At 39.5% G+C, this 16,205-nt stretch overlaps 1 protein-coding gene across 1 annotated transcript in view; it reads right to left on the bottom strand.

Moving 5' to 3' along the window:
* Window positions 1-3,368: 3,368 nt before the first annotated feature.
* Window positions 3,369-16,205, bottom strand: part of pcyt2 (phosphate cytidylyltransferase 2, ethanolamine) — a 43,099-nt gene continuing 30,262 nt past the window's right edge. The window contains exons 10-13 of the mRNA XM_020513044.2: window positions 16,099-16,164; window positions 13,106-13,171; window positions 8,264-8,352; window positions 3,369-4,940 (exon numbers count right to left, since the gene is read on the bottom strand). Of these exons, the coding sequence (XP_020368633.1) occupies window positions 4,820-4,940; window positions 8,264-8,352; window positions 13,106-13,171; window positions 16,099-16,164 (342 nt within the window). The 3' untranslated portion in view covers window positions 3,369-4,819. The remainder of the gene's footprint in view (window positions 4,941-8,263; window positions 8,353-13,105; window positions 13,172-16,098; window positions 16,165-16,205) is intronic.

The raw sequence follows: 16,205 nt of genomic DNA on the forward strand, positions 1-16,205 counted from the left end.
TTGGTTTAATTATCAGAGCGGTTTGGCCATTGTCCCTGTAACACTGAACAGGTGCTGCTTGATAGTGCTGGTGCTGACGCCTTCCATCACTTTATTGATAATCTAGAGTACACTGATGAAGTGGTAATTGTCTAGGTTGGATTTGTACTGCATTTTAGGTACAGGACATACCTGGCCAATTTTCCGCATTGTGCAAGAGTCCAAACATCTGATTGAGAAAAAGATTATTGCCTCACAGAACAATGTGCTAGATATGGGGTGGGGAGTGGGGACGGAAGTGGAAGGAGAGAAGAGGGAGGGAGAGAGAATAAAAAAGGCTTTCAGTGAAGCTCTCAGATGAAGGCTGAACTGAATGCCACTGGAAATGTACTAGTCTGAATGCGCTGATGAATACAATACTTTCTTCTTCTTCTGAAACAGTCGGTCCCATTTAGTACATAGCAAAAGCTGGTTAATTGACGTCATTACTGAAAAATCAATTCTAAAAAGCTTATGAAATATTAGAAATTAACTGACAGGAGGTACTAAAAAGAGAGAGAGTTAAGCAGCCTTGAAAGTGGATAAATCTACAGGCGCAAATGAAATGTCCAGACAGTTGAGAGAGTGAAAGGAGGAGATATATGGGCTCTGGCAGTAATTTTCAAACCCTCTCTCACAGGTGAGGTACAAGATGGCTGATGGACTGCCAACATTGACCCATTATTAAAAAGGATAGACCCAGAAATCACAGATCAGAGAGCGTCTAACTTCTTCAGAGGTGGACAGATTGAATATATCTGCACTTGGAAAGACAAGCTTTAATCAGGTACAATCAGCATAAATATTACCTCCTTTTAACAAAGTTAACAAAAATTTATCAACTTGAGTAGGTAACCAGAAGCAAAAATAGAAAGCGCTAGCAAAAATCAGCAAGTCTGACAACATGTGGGGGAAAAACTGATAGCAGCTAGGAAAAACTGATTTTTATGCTGAAGATGATGTTGGAGTGGTGGGAACAGAAAAATGGAGATGGAGCCCAGAGAGAGATATGAGAGGGGTGAACAAGGAGATTAAAGATGGTAAGCCAGGACAGAAGAGAAGCTGAATAACTGATAATGAGAATCGAGGGTAGCAGAGTCTGTGCTAAAAGCAAACCATGTAATGTGAGGATAGGCCTGAAAGTGGGTTGAAGAGGTGACTGCACTAAGACACAGAAATTAAAAAGTTTTTTTTAAAAATTCACTCGCCAGTATTTATTGCTCATCCCTAGTAGCCCTTGAGAAAGTAGTGATGAGCTGCCTCACGAACTGCTGCAATCCATGTGCTGTAGGTTGACTCACAATGCTCTCCAGGATGGAATTCCAGGATTTTGACAGGCAACAGTAAAAGAAATAGCAATATACTAACTGAAATTGCAGTAATCCATCTCCTGACTCCCCAAAGCCTGTCCATCTACAAGGCACACTCAGGAGTGATGGAATACTCCCTACTCACCTGAATGGATGCAGGTCGAACAACACTCAATTTGCTTGACATTACCCAGGACCAATCAGCCGACTTGATTAGTGCCACAACCACAAACATCCACTCCCTCCACTCCATGCTGGCCAGCCAGCAATACTCAGTAGCAACAGTGTGTAATATCTACAGGATGCACTGCAGAAATTCAAAGAATCTTAGACAGTACCTTTCAAACCCATGACCAGGTCCTGGAATTGCCTCTCTAACTGCATTGTGGGTCAATCCACAGCAGCTAGACTGCAGTGGTGCAAGGCAGCAGCTCACAACCACCTTTTCAAGAGAAACTAGAGATGGGCAATAAATACCGGCCAGCCAGTGACACCCACATCCCATGAATGATTTAAAAGACCACATGACCTGCTTCAGTACCTCACCACTGGAATTCAGATCTTCTGTCAGTGTTTGAACCAAAGCTGTAACGAAGTCAGGAGCTGAGTGATCCCTGGTCAAACCCAAACTGGGCATCACTAAGCAGGTGCTGCTTGATCACACTGTTGGCAACACCCTACATCACTTTACTCATGATCAAGACTGACTTATGGAACAGTAATTGGCCAGGTTGGATTTGTCTTGCTTGGTGTGTACAGGACATAACTGGGCAATTTTCCACATTAAATTGGTTAGGTGTCAGTGTTGTAACTGTACTGGAACAGCTTGGCTAGGGAGTGGCAAGTTCTGGAGCACAAGTCTTCATCACTATTGCTGGAATGAAGTCGGGGCTCGTAGCCTTTGCCGCATCCAGCGCCCTCAAACATTTCTTCATATCATGGAGTGAATTGAAGTGGCTAAAGGCTGGCATCTGTAATGCTGGGGAGCATTGGAAGAGGGAGATGGATAATCTACTTGGTACTTCTGGCTGAAGACTGTTATGAATTCTTCAGCTTATCTTCTGCACTGAGCTCTTCCATCATTGATGTTGGGGGCATTTGTGGACCCTCCTCCACCAGTGAGTTGTTTAATTGTCTACCACCATTCGAATGGATGTGGAAGGATTGCAGAGCTTAGGTCTGATTCGTTGGTTATGGGCGCGCCGAATTCTATTATTTTTGCTTATGCTGTTTGGTATCTTCACCAGGTTGACACCTCATTTTTCAGAATGCTTGATGCTGATCCCGATACTCCCCTGCAATCACCATTGAGCCAGAGTTAATCCCCTGGCTTGACAGTAATGGTCGAGTAAGGGATATGCTGGGCTAAATTAACGATCAGCTTCAATGAGTGAAAAGAGGAATAGTTTCACAGCAAATTCATTCTGTAATCCAGAGTTTGTCTGTCTCGACTTCCCTTCTCTTCAGTTTTCAACACTATACCCAAAATGTCAAGGTCAGCCTGTACCACAGAATACATTCCTATCAGTTCTGATGTTGATTGAAGTCCAAGCCAAGTACTTAGAAACTTATGACAACAGATGTGCCTTTTCATGAGCTTCTTGATCATTGGCAAAGGATTATCTTGTTAGTGAGAACAGTCATCTTCAATTATGACATTCCACGTTACAAATTTCAAGTTTCAGAAGGTTGAAATTTTGTAGTTAAATCATAGAAGTGTCCCAAGCAACAAATACAACTTCAAAGTACAATCTATTTATAGCCATGTTCTAGAGTTAGCACAATACCCTATGCTAGCAATATCCATCTGCACCATTTCCACACATACCAAGATCTTTAATTCACTGATTGGCAGTCTAATGACACAGATATGCTCGGTAAGTGATTGCAACTTAAGACAAAGATAGGGTAAAAGTGAAATTTAAAAAACAAAATTAAAAATGAAATAAAGTACTTTAAAAAGGAAGAGTAACAAAAGGCCATGAGAAAGTGAAGTTAAAATAGTTCTAATTCGTCTCAAGTCAGCACATTGCTACTTCATTACTGTCCCACACACCACAACTTGTGCATTGATTTATTTGTTACATCAGCACACATTACTGGGCCATGTTTTAACACACCATTGGAGAGAAGCAGACATTGAATTCAAAAAGTTCTACAGACGTTTGCCACAATATACATTCATTAAAACTGCAACAAGTTCAAGATTAACACAAAACAGAGTATTTATATATAGCACAAAATAATTCAGAACAGATTAAAAATAACAGTAAGCAGCTATTAAAAATTAAAATTTAAACAACCTCTCAAAAAATTACTTCCTAGAAGTATGAAGAAAAATACAACAGTAGTATTACTAGCATATGTTAGACATGATGCTCTGACCATTATTACATAATTGGGTCCATTTCAAAGGCCACTGGCTCCCAATTTTAATAATTCTGCCATTGGTTATTGCAATGAGATAGGGACTGAGGGTGCTGTATAAAATTTAAGGAAAACTCATTTTTCTTTTTCATAATTTCAAGCACAAAGACTCAAGAGCTAGAAACTTAGTCCAAATTCTTTTGCACATGTATAGTGTTAGTGCAGAACATGTTGGAAAAAATTAACTGAACTTTTTCTTCTTTTAAACTGCTGATAAGCGGAATTAAAATTTAAATTTCAATTGTTTTATGTCATTAATTGTGCATGAGGCAGTTGTGATAGATAGTACGTACTGCAGACTTTTATAATAATATTGTATGGTCCCAGGAAATAAAACTGCTGCCAGAATGCATTGTGCCCAGAAGTAATTATCACTACCAAACATGCTAAAGGAAAAGATTTGATAAAGGAAGCACTAATGCATTAAATTGAGGTTTGACTGCTGAAGGTGGTAGTAGGGTGTATTTTTGGGGCAGGGATGGGGGGGGGGGGGGGGGAGGTTGGTTGAGGAGTTGACAGAGTTAAAATGGTCTCATCTTCAGTGGTGAAGAGGAAGTTAAAAAATAAACCATGGCTCACTATTTCAAATTCAAAGCAAAATCTTCTTGACATTAGTAAACATCAAAATTGCTCCAGTTTTAATTGCACCTTAAAATCTCTCTTTATAAATAGAAAAGCAGCATGATACATACATAAAATCCAAATCACCAAAGTATAATAGATATTTGTAAAGTCTATATTATCAGACCTTTTGCAGGTCAATTAAATGCAAATAGAATATATAATTTCTTAAATTATATACTTACATTTTTACAGCACTACACTGTAAATACTATATGTATATTTACAAGCAGCCAGTTCAGTATGCCCAAAGTACAGACTACCCCTTAGTGTATCCCATTATTTTAAATTAAATTACTAAAAATATTGAAAGGTTTATCAATTAAACCCACTGCAAATCTAAAATGCAAAATTCTAGTAAACATAGAACAAACAGTGCTGAAGAAAGACCATTCATTAAATGAAGTGTACTGGTATAAGTCAGCAGTTGTGCATGGTTAGAACTATTCACTAGATTTTGGGTCTAGGATTCCTTTTGTTTGTTCATCACATCTCTTCTTGATGGCTTCTATTGCTGCCAGTTCTTTAGCTTCCTTCTTTTGGTTTCTTGCCTCAAAGTGTAACCTGTCAGTAGCAATAAAAGAAAACATTGTTTAGAAAAGGAAGATATTGAATAAAATAAGCCATTGCTGCAGGTATGGAATTCAGAATGCATCTTAAAGGTGACACCTACAAAATTTTAATTTATTTTTCTCAAAGGATTCTGTGTTTGTTGAGAAATAGGCATCTTAATGATACTATTTCCTCGTCCCCATCAGCACGGTGGCTCAGTGGTTAGCACTGCCTCACAGCACCAGGGACCTGGGTTTGATTCCACCTTCGGGTGACTGCGTGTGTGGAGTTTGCACATTCAGCCCGTGTCTCCGTGGGTTTTCTCCAGGAGTTCCGGTTTCCTCCCACAGTCCAAAGATGTGCAGGCTAGGTGGATTGGCCATGCTAAATTTCCCCAAGTGTTCAGGGATGCATAGATTAGGTGGGTTGCTCTGATGGTCAGTGTGGACTTGTTGGGCCGAAGGGCCTGTTTCCACACTGTAGGGATTCTATAATCTATAATCTGAAAATTATATAGCTACACAGATTAAAGAAAATATATTCTTGACATTTGTCCCAGTAATTGCCATTTTTGCTGGAATGCTTTATCGTTAGATGCATGGATTTATGCCCAAGCAAGAGATATTTGGACTAAGTGAAACATTCTTCCTGTGCATTTTATTACAATGAACCAGATTTGGGCACATAGCTGGAGCATAAAGATGCAGATTTGCTTCAAACAAAAAAAGCTACTGAAACAAAACAGGAGTTATAAAACAATATAATAAACTATTTTTTCTAGTCAAACATTGCAAGAGCTGCAAAAATGTCACATAATTACAGCAGATATGGTAAGAACTGCTGACGCCGGCGTCAGAGATAACACAGTGTGGAGTTGGAGGAGCACAGCAGTCCAGGCAGCATCAGAGGAGCAGGAAAGTTGACGTTGCGGGTCGGGACTCTTCTTTAGAAATGGGGGAGGGTTTAGGGAGCTCTGAAATAGAGAGAGGAGGGGTGGGCTAGGGAAGGTAGGTGGGATGGTGATAGGCGAGTGCAGGTAGGCAGTGGTGGGGATTGGTCAGTGAGGTGGGAGGAGCAGACAGGTGGGAGAGATTCTACGCCCCAATCCCCACCACTATCTACCTGCACTCACCTATCACCATCCCACCTACCTTCCCCAGCCCCACCCCTCTCTATTTATTTCAGAGCTCCCTTCCCCCTCCCCCATTTCTAAAGAAGGGTCCTGACCTGAAATGTCAACTTTCCTGCTCCCCTGATGCTGCCTGGCCTGCTGTGCTCCTTCAGCTCCACCCGTAATTACAACAGTTTTGAAATTGCCACACAAACATTTAGATGGCTGGATTTTAAATTTTTTTCCCCCTTTTAAATTCAAACAATTACAAGGCAGGTACACAATGCATTCATAAAGCAAAAGGTTCCTCAAACTCCTATCAATTATTTTCCTCCAAGGACATGCACACCATCGATTAGGTAAGAGCAAAATTCCCTTTAACTCTCCCCAACAATATGCTTCAGTTTCAACCTCCATAAGACCGTAAGCTATAGTAGCAGAATTAGGCCATTTGGTCCATTGTGTCTGCTCCACCATTCGATAATGGCTGTTATGTTTCTAAAGCCCAGTCTCCCCCCTCCTCCCCGTAACACTTGATCCCCTTACCAATCAAGTACCTATCTCTGTCTTAAATACACAATGACTTGGTCTCCACAGCCCTCTGTGACAATGAGTTCCATAGATTAACCACTCTGGTTGAAGAAATTCCTCATCATCCCTTTCTGAGGCTATGCCCTCAGGCCTAGTCTCTCCAACTAGTGGAAATATCTTCCCCACATCCACTTTATCCAGGCCTTTCACTCTCCTGAAAGTTTCAGTCAGAACCCAACCGCACACCCATCTCTATCCAGTACAGATCCACAACCACTCCTCATGGCAAGCCATTCATCCCCACGATCATTCCTATAAATCTCATTTGGACTCTCTCCAAGGCCAACACATCCTTCTTCAGATATGGAGCCCAAAACTGCTCTCAATTTTTGAAACATGATCTGACCAGTGCTTTATACAGCTTCAGCAGTACGTCTATGCTTTTGCATTCTGGTCCTCTTGAATTGAATGTTAAGATTGCATTTTCCCTCCTAACTGCCAAATGAACATGCATGTTAACCTTAATAGAACCCTGAACTAGGACTTTCAAGTCTCTTTGTGCTTCAGATTTCCAAGCCTTTCCACATCTATAAAACAGTCTATGTTGGTGTTCTTCCTACCAAAGTTATAACCTCATGCTTTCCCATATTGTATTCCTTTTGCCACTTCATTGGCCACTCTCCTACCCCGTTCAAATCGTTGTGCAACCTTCCCGCTTCCCCAACACTACCTTAAGATAAGTCAAGGAAGTGCAAATGCTGCAGATCTGAAAATAAATTGCAGCAGAACCTCAAGGTCTGTGGGACGAAAGCAGAATTAAACATTGAGTTAAGAAAGAGGCAGAGTGAGTGGGCAGGCAAGACAGAGAGAGTGGGATGAAAAGAGTAGGTAAACAATGAGATTGGAAAAGGGACAATGTGATGATACAGAGATAGTAGGAACTGCAGATGCTGGAGAATCCGAGACAACAAGGTGCACAGCTGGATGAACACAGCAGGCCAAGCAGCATCATAGGAGCAGAAAGGCTGACGTTTCAGGCCTAGACCCTTCATCAGAAATGTGATGATACTATGGCTTTTAGAGGTGTATTTATCCATTTTTTTGAACACAGGTTTTGAGCCATGGGCATTGAGCTGGATCTTTCAAGCCAATAAACTAAATAGCTTGTGGAATTTAAAGTTCAAACAGTAGAAGCAGCATGAATGGGTGGAGTCAGGCTCCCACAGAACCAGGGTTTCACTAGTTGCTGGGTTTTGAAGCTGGTTGTGGAAGCAGCTACATCTTCCTCTCTGATACAGCTAAAAGCCTGGGCTCTCTGTCTTACATGCGATTCTGACAGCAGAAAATCCATTTCATTGACTTTGCCTTTGCCAAGTGTGTGATTATGGGATGTTATGATAGTGCTGGTTAGTGGTTAAATAATCTATAATTCTGTTCAGTTTTCCAATAGAGTTAGAGTTAAAGTTAAAGTTAAAGTTATACCAATTGTTCTCTCCTTCGTTTGTTATTTTTACTTGTGTTACAATTACAAACAAAAGTGTGTTTTGCTTAAAGCCGAGCAGCGTGACCAATTGAATTACATCTGGAACACAGCACCTTACACTTGCTCTTAAATAAGAAACACTAGGGTCTAGGCTATCTCCGTGATACAATTGCAGGGGGTTTGGTCTATTCAAAAGGAAAGTTTTCCCACCTGTTCTTGATTATTCTTTGGACAATGTGGTCCGTTGTGAGATCATTCCCACTACTGATGGATTTGAAGATGTTGCGTCGTTTAGGCTCCTGCAGCAAAAGTAAAACACAATGAAAAGCTTGAATACTCAAGAAATAGGTTAAACAATTAAGAACTTAAAAGTAATGAACTTATTGCTTATGTTTATTAAAACTACTGTTGGGCATCTTCACTCCCGTTAGAATATCAAGCACTCAATACCTCTTGCAATTTTCTTACGTGGCAAAAAACGTCTGCAGCAATACTACAGAAATGTGGTCTAGATCAAGACATTTGGGTTTAAAAGTAAATCACTGATTTGATATGAACTTGAATGAAGTAAAAATAAAGTGCCTGTATAAGTACTTCTTTCCACATCCAGTCAAAATGTGGAACATGCTACAGGGATTCAAAAAGAAGAAAATCAGTTAAAGTACAGTTTCTTGTGCCTGCATAATGGAACGTCAGTAGAAAACACGTAAAATATTTAGCTCAAATTTAACTCATGGTGAAAGTAGTTACTGACAGTTTAACCCAGATTTTGATTGATATGCAAGGAAACTGCTTCTACAGATTGCCAAAATTAGCAGTTCTTAGTACCAGATTTTTCCAACTGCTTACTGTGTATAAATAACTAAGCGTTCTTAACATTCAATATATGTACAACGTTGAAGTGGTTCTTCCATAGAGCAGAATCAGCACCACTTGCTTAACAAATTAAGTTTATTTTGGAAAAACTCACTTTACACTAAAAAGCGGAATAAAGCAGAGATATACAATGCAACTCTTAAAAAGCACGTTCTAATACTTTTTTCCTGGAAGGGCGAGATGGAGACGTTGAAGAGCACTAAAGGATATGCTGAATAATTAGTACAAATAGAAGAATTTCAAAATTATTCAATTTTATTCAATAGTTGCCGGTTAGGTTTGAACATCCCTGGACTGGGAACTAGACTTATTTACCAAGAAAAATTGCTGCCTAGTGACCAGATTGAACAAGTTTGCCCTTGCACCCTACATTACTCATTCTAACCCAAAACAGAGCATTCAGAGACCACCTTGGAAAAACCTCATTCTAACGTCACTGAAAAGTTTCAAAATCTCAAATGCGATACTTTGATTGTCTGCAATACTCCTGCAGCTATCGATTTCTCAATCACTCCTGGTTGCCAACGATGGCCTTATCCCCAGTAAAACAGTTACTTTCTTCCACTCTGACTGAAGTCTTTATTTTTGAGTCCTTTAAGTCCACAGGGAGCATATCGGATCACAACTAATTCTGACCTTCTTAAAACAAAACACCAGATCTAGCTGGGCTATAGTAAGCTCCTCCTTGCACTCTACATTTCAGGGTGGAGCTGTAGTGAAGATAATTCTGACTTCTTATCTCCATTACCAATCATCTTCCTAAAGCTCTCCACAACTCACCTCCAATAGGCAGGAGGTGATCATGGACTGGAGTTTCCCTAAGGGATGGCGATCATCTGTTCAACTACCTCAGCTGCGTCTCTCAGTCCCTTCCTGCCTACCATGCCAAGGTTCCTCCTCTGCCCTGAACCTGCATAATTTTCTACCATCCCTCATTTTGTGAGCTCAACTTGTGCACAATTCTCTCTTTGGCCCCATTTCCACCAAACTGATGGCCATATAACTTACCATAGAATTAGTAAATAGATGTAGCACAAAGAGAGGCCACTTGGCCCAGTGACTGCAGAAACAATTCAGCTAATCTCACCCTCCAGATCCCTGCAATATTTTCTCTCTCTCTCTCAAGGCGGAGAAAGAATAAAGGCAGAACCAGGAATGACAGCTGACACATTTTTGTGACAAGGAATTAAGTATTAAAATACTTTAATTTGTCATAAATGCTGATTATTTTTAATGTAACTTCAAGTGGATGAATTTAGAAATAATGGCTTGGACATTCCAATGGACAGACAGCTGTTGGAATACCTTGGAAAGGAGTTGCATCTAAAGACCACGTGGATTTCTTGACACCTGACTAAGGGAACTAAAACTTCTGATTGAGGATTCCAGGCATAGGGGAACGGCCTGGAATCCTCGAAAAAAAGTTTCAAGTGAGATTTTGAAGGGTTCCAACTCACTTAAGTTACCCAGGACAAGGTTGGAGGATTAAAAACCTATTCTAGCTTCCTCATAACTATGTAACAGAACTCCAGATTCACAACAGACCTCTCAACTACGAGCTCCCCCAACCTTGCCAGAGTGGAGCAGACAAAATATTTTGTCTTGCAATATCTGAGTCATTAGTTTTGCATTTATCTTCTATTATTGCATCAAGACTGTTGGCCAGATGTATAGGTAAAAGGCATTGAGCAGTTGTGAGCAGATTAATTGCTGGAGGAGGCCTGATAGGATGAATTTAAAAAAAAAATCACTGGTGGGACTTGGGCATTGCTAGCTAGCCATCATTTGTTGCCCATGAGAAGGTGCCTTCCAGAGTTGCTGCAATCCACATGGACTTTGTAGCGACTGATGCAACTGAGTGGCTAGCTAGGCCATTTCATATGGTAGTTGAGTGTCAACCACATTGCTGTGGGTCTGGAGCCACATGTAAGCCAGACAAGGTGAGTATGGCAATTTCCCTATCCAAAGGACATTAGTGAGCCAGATGGGCTTTTCCAACAATGATTTCATGGTAAACATTCCAGATTTTTAAATAATTGATTTCAACTTTGAATCTAGGCCCACAGAACATGAGCTGAGTTTATGGATTAGCCGTCTAGCGATAATAGCACTAGACCATCAACTCCCCTTCTTGTGTTCTAGTGTATTTGCATAAAATCACAATTTATCTCAGCATTTCAGGATTCAATGCAATAGTACATGTAATACATGGGTGAACTTTCAAGGTCATCTGTTAGTACAAACTTAATAAATCCTTCAGTCTATGTTCTAGCTTGGCTTGCCTTTTAGCAGATCCTAAGCGTTAAAGGGAGCAACTCAAATCCATCAAATACTCAAGAACTTGTATCCATGCCTTTCAAGTCAAAAAATAGTGACTGGAGATGTGCAGCATTTTTCCTTTATCTTGTATTTATTCTCAACAGCTGCAACCATCCGAATACTATTGCTGTAAGTAAACTTTCATTTCTATTGCAAAATAATGAATGTTGACAATTTAATCTTTAAAAAATCATGCAAGATATTGATACTTTAGAAATGGCTCTTTGTAGATCATGGCTAATTAGTGTACTAAAAAGTTGCAATGCAGAACATAATTACAAAATTAGCAACTACCTTCACAAAGTATTAGATGCTGTCCCACTTAATCTTTTTGATCAATCTTACAGAGATTGTCAACAGTTAAGACTCAAGACTTGAACGATCAAATACTATGTGCAAGATGCATATAGATGAGTAACTGGTGGAATGCAGATGGTCATTGTTAATAAATTGTGTTCATGTTGGATTCACAATTACCTTTAGAAGCTAACAAGAAATTTAAGCAGCTCAAATTCTGTTAGATTTGCTTTTCTCACAAACCTTGGTCTATTTTACAAGCAGGACAAATTTACACTCAATATATTCTTAGATTACTACGATGAAGATAAATAGCACATACATATGCTGCTCACACTTTGTCACTTAGAAGGTCAAAAACATCTTAGCTGATTGAAGGAACTGGTTAAATACAATGTGAGATGTTTTAAAAATTATGGTACTGATCATGGAAAGAACCGAGACTTGCCCTACGTACAAGAATTTGGTTTTCAGAAACCTGAAGATTAGGCACAGACTAGAAAACACAAACTTTACAGTTTTTGTCGAAAGGGACAAAATCAAGCAGATTTGATGCTTCAAAACAAAAACCACTTAAACAAAAATATTAATAGCGTCCAAAGTATACGAAAAGCATCAGACATGGAAATGTAAAATACCTAACATTAAGTACCTGAAATGCAGGTGGCAATTGTCAATGTACTACTTGCACCCAGCAAGAGCCTAGATAATAAATAAATTCATGGACCTGTCAGGGTTCTTTCACTCTAACTGAAACAGTTTACAGACGGACAGAGACTCCTCAATGGAAGGCCCAGATCTCCATTCATTGACTGGCAAGTTGTGTTATGGCACCAGCACTCTCAATCCTTCCACTAACTGACACATCTACAAATTTTCTCCATTTCTCACCTCCCTTCAAAATGATATCCTGCAAACTCACCTTGGTCGGTACAAAGTCAGCCAAGAACCCTGGCACCATCTGCTTGGTTGACAGCCCACTCTGGGCTGGTGCAAAGCTGGCAGGTGGCTCCTGCCAATTACTGGCAAAGATATTCCAGGCTTTCTGACACTCCCTCTATTCCTTCTACTCAGCCACTACCCCCTACCCCCCAAAAGATAATTTTAAATTAAGTCAGGCTCCTCAACCAACAGCTGGTCAGAAAGCAATTGGTATATGTGAAGCCAAAAGTTTCCTGTATGGTGACAGCAGGCCAGTTACAATGACTGCACCTCAATGTCCAATCACAGATTCTGTTTCTGGAGGAGCAGCACTAATGTGATTTGAAGAGCTGGAGCAGTGGGCATGGGAGAAATGTAATCTGTGACTGCAGGAGGATCTCCCACGTTCACAGGTCCTCCAATTATTGTTCCACAGTCAGTTCTCATTCTCACTGACAGTTCAGGCTCGTTTTGTACATTAAGTGAGCCCCTAAGGTCTGAACATTATTTAAATTACCAGATTTCTGCGATGTCAACATCAGAAATCCTCAAGCAACAAATTTTTCATCCATGCACAGCTTGTAATAAATATGTTTCTTTACAAGTGTACAAGAGTTCAGATGACAAATCTTAACTTACAGCATATGGGTCTGAAGCATCCTTATCAGCAATTACTTCTGTCTTTCCGTGACAAACCAAGTCAACCTGGAAAGAAAATATTAACAAACAGTTCACAAAGCTCACTCATCACTTCATGCTGAATAGATTAATAAGTAACAGAAAACAGCTTGGATATGGCTTAGCTTCAAGGTTCAAGTCTTTGACGTCAGTAATCATTTCTTCCCCCTTAAACCTCAAAAACAAAACAAAATATTTTCAGATCATCAAAATGGGTGCTCATTTTAAATGAGATTTTTAACATTCCATTTCAGCCTTTTTCCTCTCTCCTTTAGATTTTAAACCTTATGCAAGGATACTGGTTGATCTCTTATGCTACCAATTGATGGTCATTCGATCTCAGTAACTGTTGGCAGGCTAAGTGCCTGGAGTATCACAAAGCATCTTAACTTGCACACTGAACAGATGTGAATAACAAATGTTATTTAATAGTGGCCAGGTGCAGGTTGATCATCTCCATAAACTAAGGGAACAAAGACCCACTCATTACTCCAGCTGAAATCAATCCTTAACCATGAACCTGGAGGCCCAGCTTCAAGCCCAGACTGCTCCAGAGGTGTACATCTCTGAACAGGTCGATTAGAAAAATAGGTTAATTCTGTCCGAAGGCCATTGATCTGAAACATTAAAATCTTATTCTTCTGTCTGTTTGACCTGTTGAATATTTCCATGATTTTCAGTGCGAGGTTAAGGTTTAGTTTTAAAGCAATTTGAGTTTATAGAGCAAGGACTCTCTACACAATGAATTGAATCATTTCCTGACCCACTATCGAAAATCCATACTGTCATTCATATTACAGACAAGCAAGGTACATTTCTAACAGGGAGAATTATTAAAATAAACCCAGAGTTAAATTTAGTGAAAACGGACTTTAATTTTGCCCTCCCTTTCTCTCACACACACCCCACCACAGCAAACGTTCAAGGGTATCAGAAAGCTACCACTAAATGCTGTTGTATCTTGTCAAAGTACAATACTAAGGTTTATCAATACAATGAGATAGTTGCCCAATTTTAATTCATCAAGATATAATTTCAGTTCGTATTATATTCAGTTTATATTTTTAAGTACTGAAGCTTCAGAAATGTTCTATTTATTCTGCCTTTGATTCACAATTTAAACAAGTGGCCACTTATAGATCAAGTAAGAACCAATGGTCACTGATTAGTCAGGTGTCTTATGAGGTAGATTCAATTAAGGCTTTTGAAAGAGAATTGGATGACCACATAGCAAAGACAATTGGCAGATGAGTTGTTCGAGTCATAAAGCTGTACAGCACAGAAATAGACCCTTTGGTTCAACTCGTCCATGCCAACCAGATATCTTAAATTAATCTAGTCCTATTTGCCAACATTTGGCCTATATCCCTCTAAACCCCTCCCATTCGTATTACATCCAGATGCCTTTTAAATGCTGCAATTGTACCAGTCTCCACCACTTCTTCTGGCAGCCCATTCCATACATGCACCACCCTGTGAAAAAGTTGTCCTTTAGGTCCCTTTCAAATCTTTTCCCCCTCATTTTAACCCCACGCCCTCTAGTTTTAGACTCCCCTACCCTGGAGAAAAGACTTTGGCTATTAACCCCATCCAACCCCCTCATGATTTTATAAACCTCTATAAAGTCACCCCTCAGCCTCTGACAGTCCAGGGAACATAGCCCCAGCCTATTCAGCCTCTCCCTATAGCTTAAACGCTCCAACCCGGCAACAGCCTTGTAAAACTTTTCTGAACCCTTTCAAGTTTCCTTCTTATAGCAGGGAGACCTGAATTGCATGCAGTATTCACTGACCAGAATTGCACTTAACAGAGACTCAGTATGGACTGTGATAGAAAGAACATGATTCATATTTATTTTCAACTATGACATTTGGGTTTTAATGATCAAATTGCAGGTATTTCTGTAGGCATGATGACTTGTTTTTAAAAATTTGAAAGAAACACTTCAGGGATTTGTTTACAGTCAGGTTTTTTAAAATGAACAATGTAAACAGCAGTGAATTAGGTTCTCAATTTAGGTCAATATTGATTTATTTTTATTTTGGATAGGGGAAAACACCAACAGGGTGGTGGGGGCGGGGGAAAAACGTCTTCAGTTTCAGTTTAGAAAGTCTGTAAAAGTCTTGGCGGAAACTGAACGTATATAACAGTTGCTCCTGACAAGGTTAAGTGGTGTAGGTCAGTGTAAACGAGTTTAGTTTAGAAGTTCTAGAACAGAAGTTTTTGGCTGCAAACCTGAATAGTTATTTGGATCCGAGAAAGTCTAAACTCAGTTGTATGGAAGATCCAGAAATGGGTCATCAGATTCTCAAAATTGAAGCCACAGTTAACATTAAGCCTTATGGTAATGACAGGAAAAGGAATTATCTTTGATGTAAGCACCGTAAAGGAGTGCTTAAGGGTTTACTGGAATTGTATTTTACCATGTTTCAAATCTTTAAACTTGTGATATGCAAATAGTTTGGTTGATGCTACATTACCTTAATTTCTTCTGCTTAATAAATTTGGTTGATAGACTTGAATCAATTGTTTGTGCTATTTAGTTACAAATGAGTTAAAGCTGTTTTTTTACAACATGATCAAATGGATGCAGATTTAGTGAAAACAGATTTTAGCATCTTCTCTTTTCAGTCTCTCAATGTCTCCCCCCCCCACCATTGCTCTGTGATGTCATACCATTAACTTTTGCTAATGGTATTAACAACAATACCTTAAGTACTGCAAGAATACTAGTCAAGTATTTGGGCAGGGATTTTAGAATTATACACATGTTCATTTTGTAGGAACAAAAATTGAGTTTTAACAGGATTTAGTGTTTCTGAATCCAAATTTTTGAAGATTAGATCTCAAAAGGAGGTGCCTATTGGCCATTCACTGGTTTGAGGGAAATGATTACAGTTAAACTGAAGTCAATTCCTTACCTAATGCCCATTTTTAAACTTGAATAATCATACCTTGAAGTGATCCAGTAAATCAGCAGTCACAGAATAAGGAGCTCCTATTACTACTTCTGACACATACTAAAAAGAAAGAAAAACATTCATTGCACCAATATACAACA

Source organism: Rhincodon typus, chromosome 23, assembly GCF_021869965.1.
Source record: "Rhincodon typus isolate 14 chromosome 23, sRhiTyp1.1, whole genome shotgun sequence".
Lineage (NCBI taxonomy): Eukaryota > Metazoa > Chordata > Chondrichthyes > Orectolobiformes > Rhincodontidae > Rhincodon > Rhincodon typus.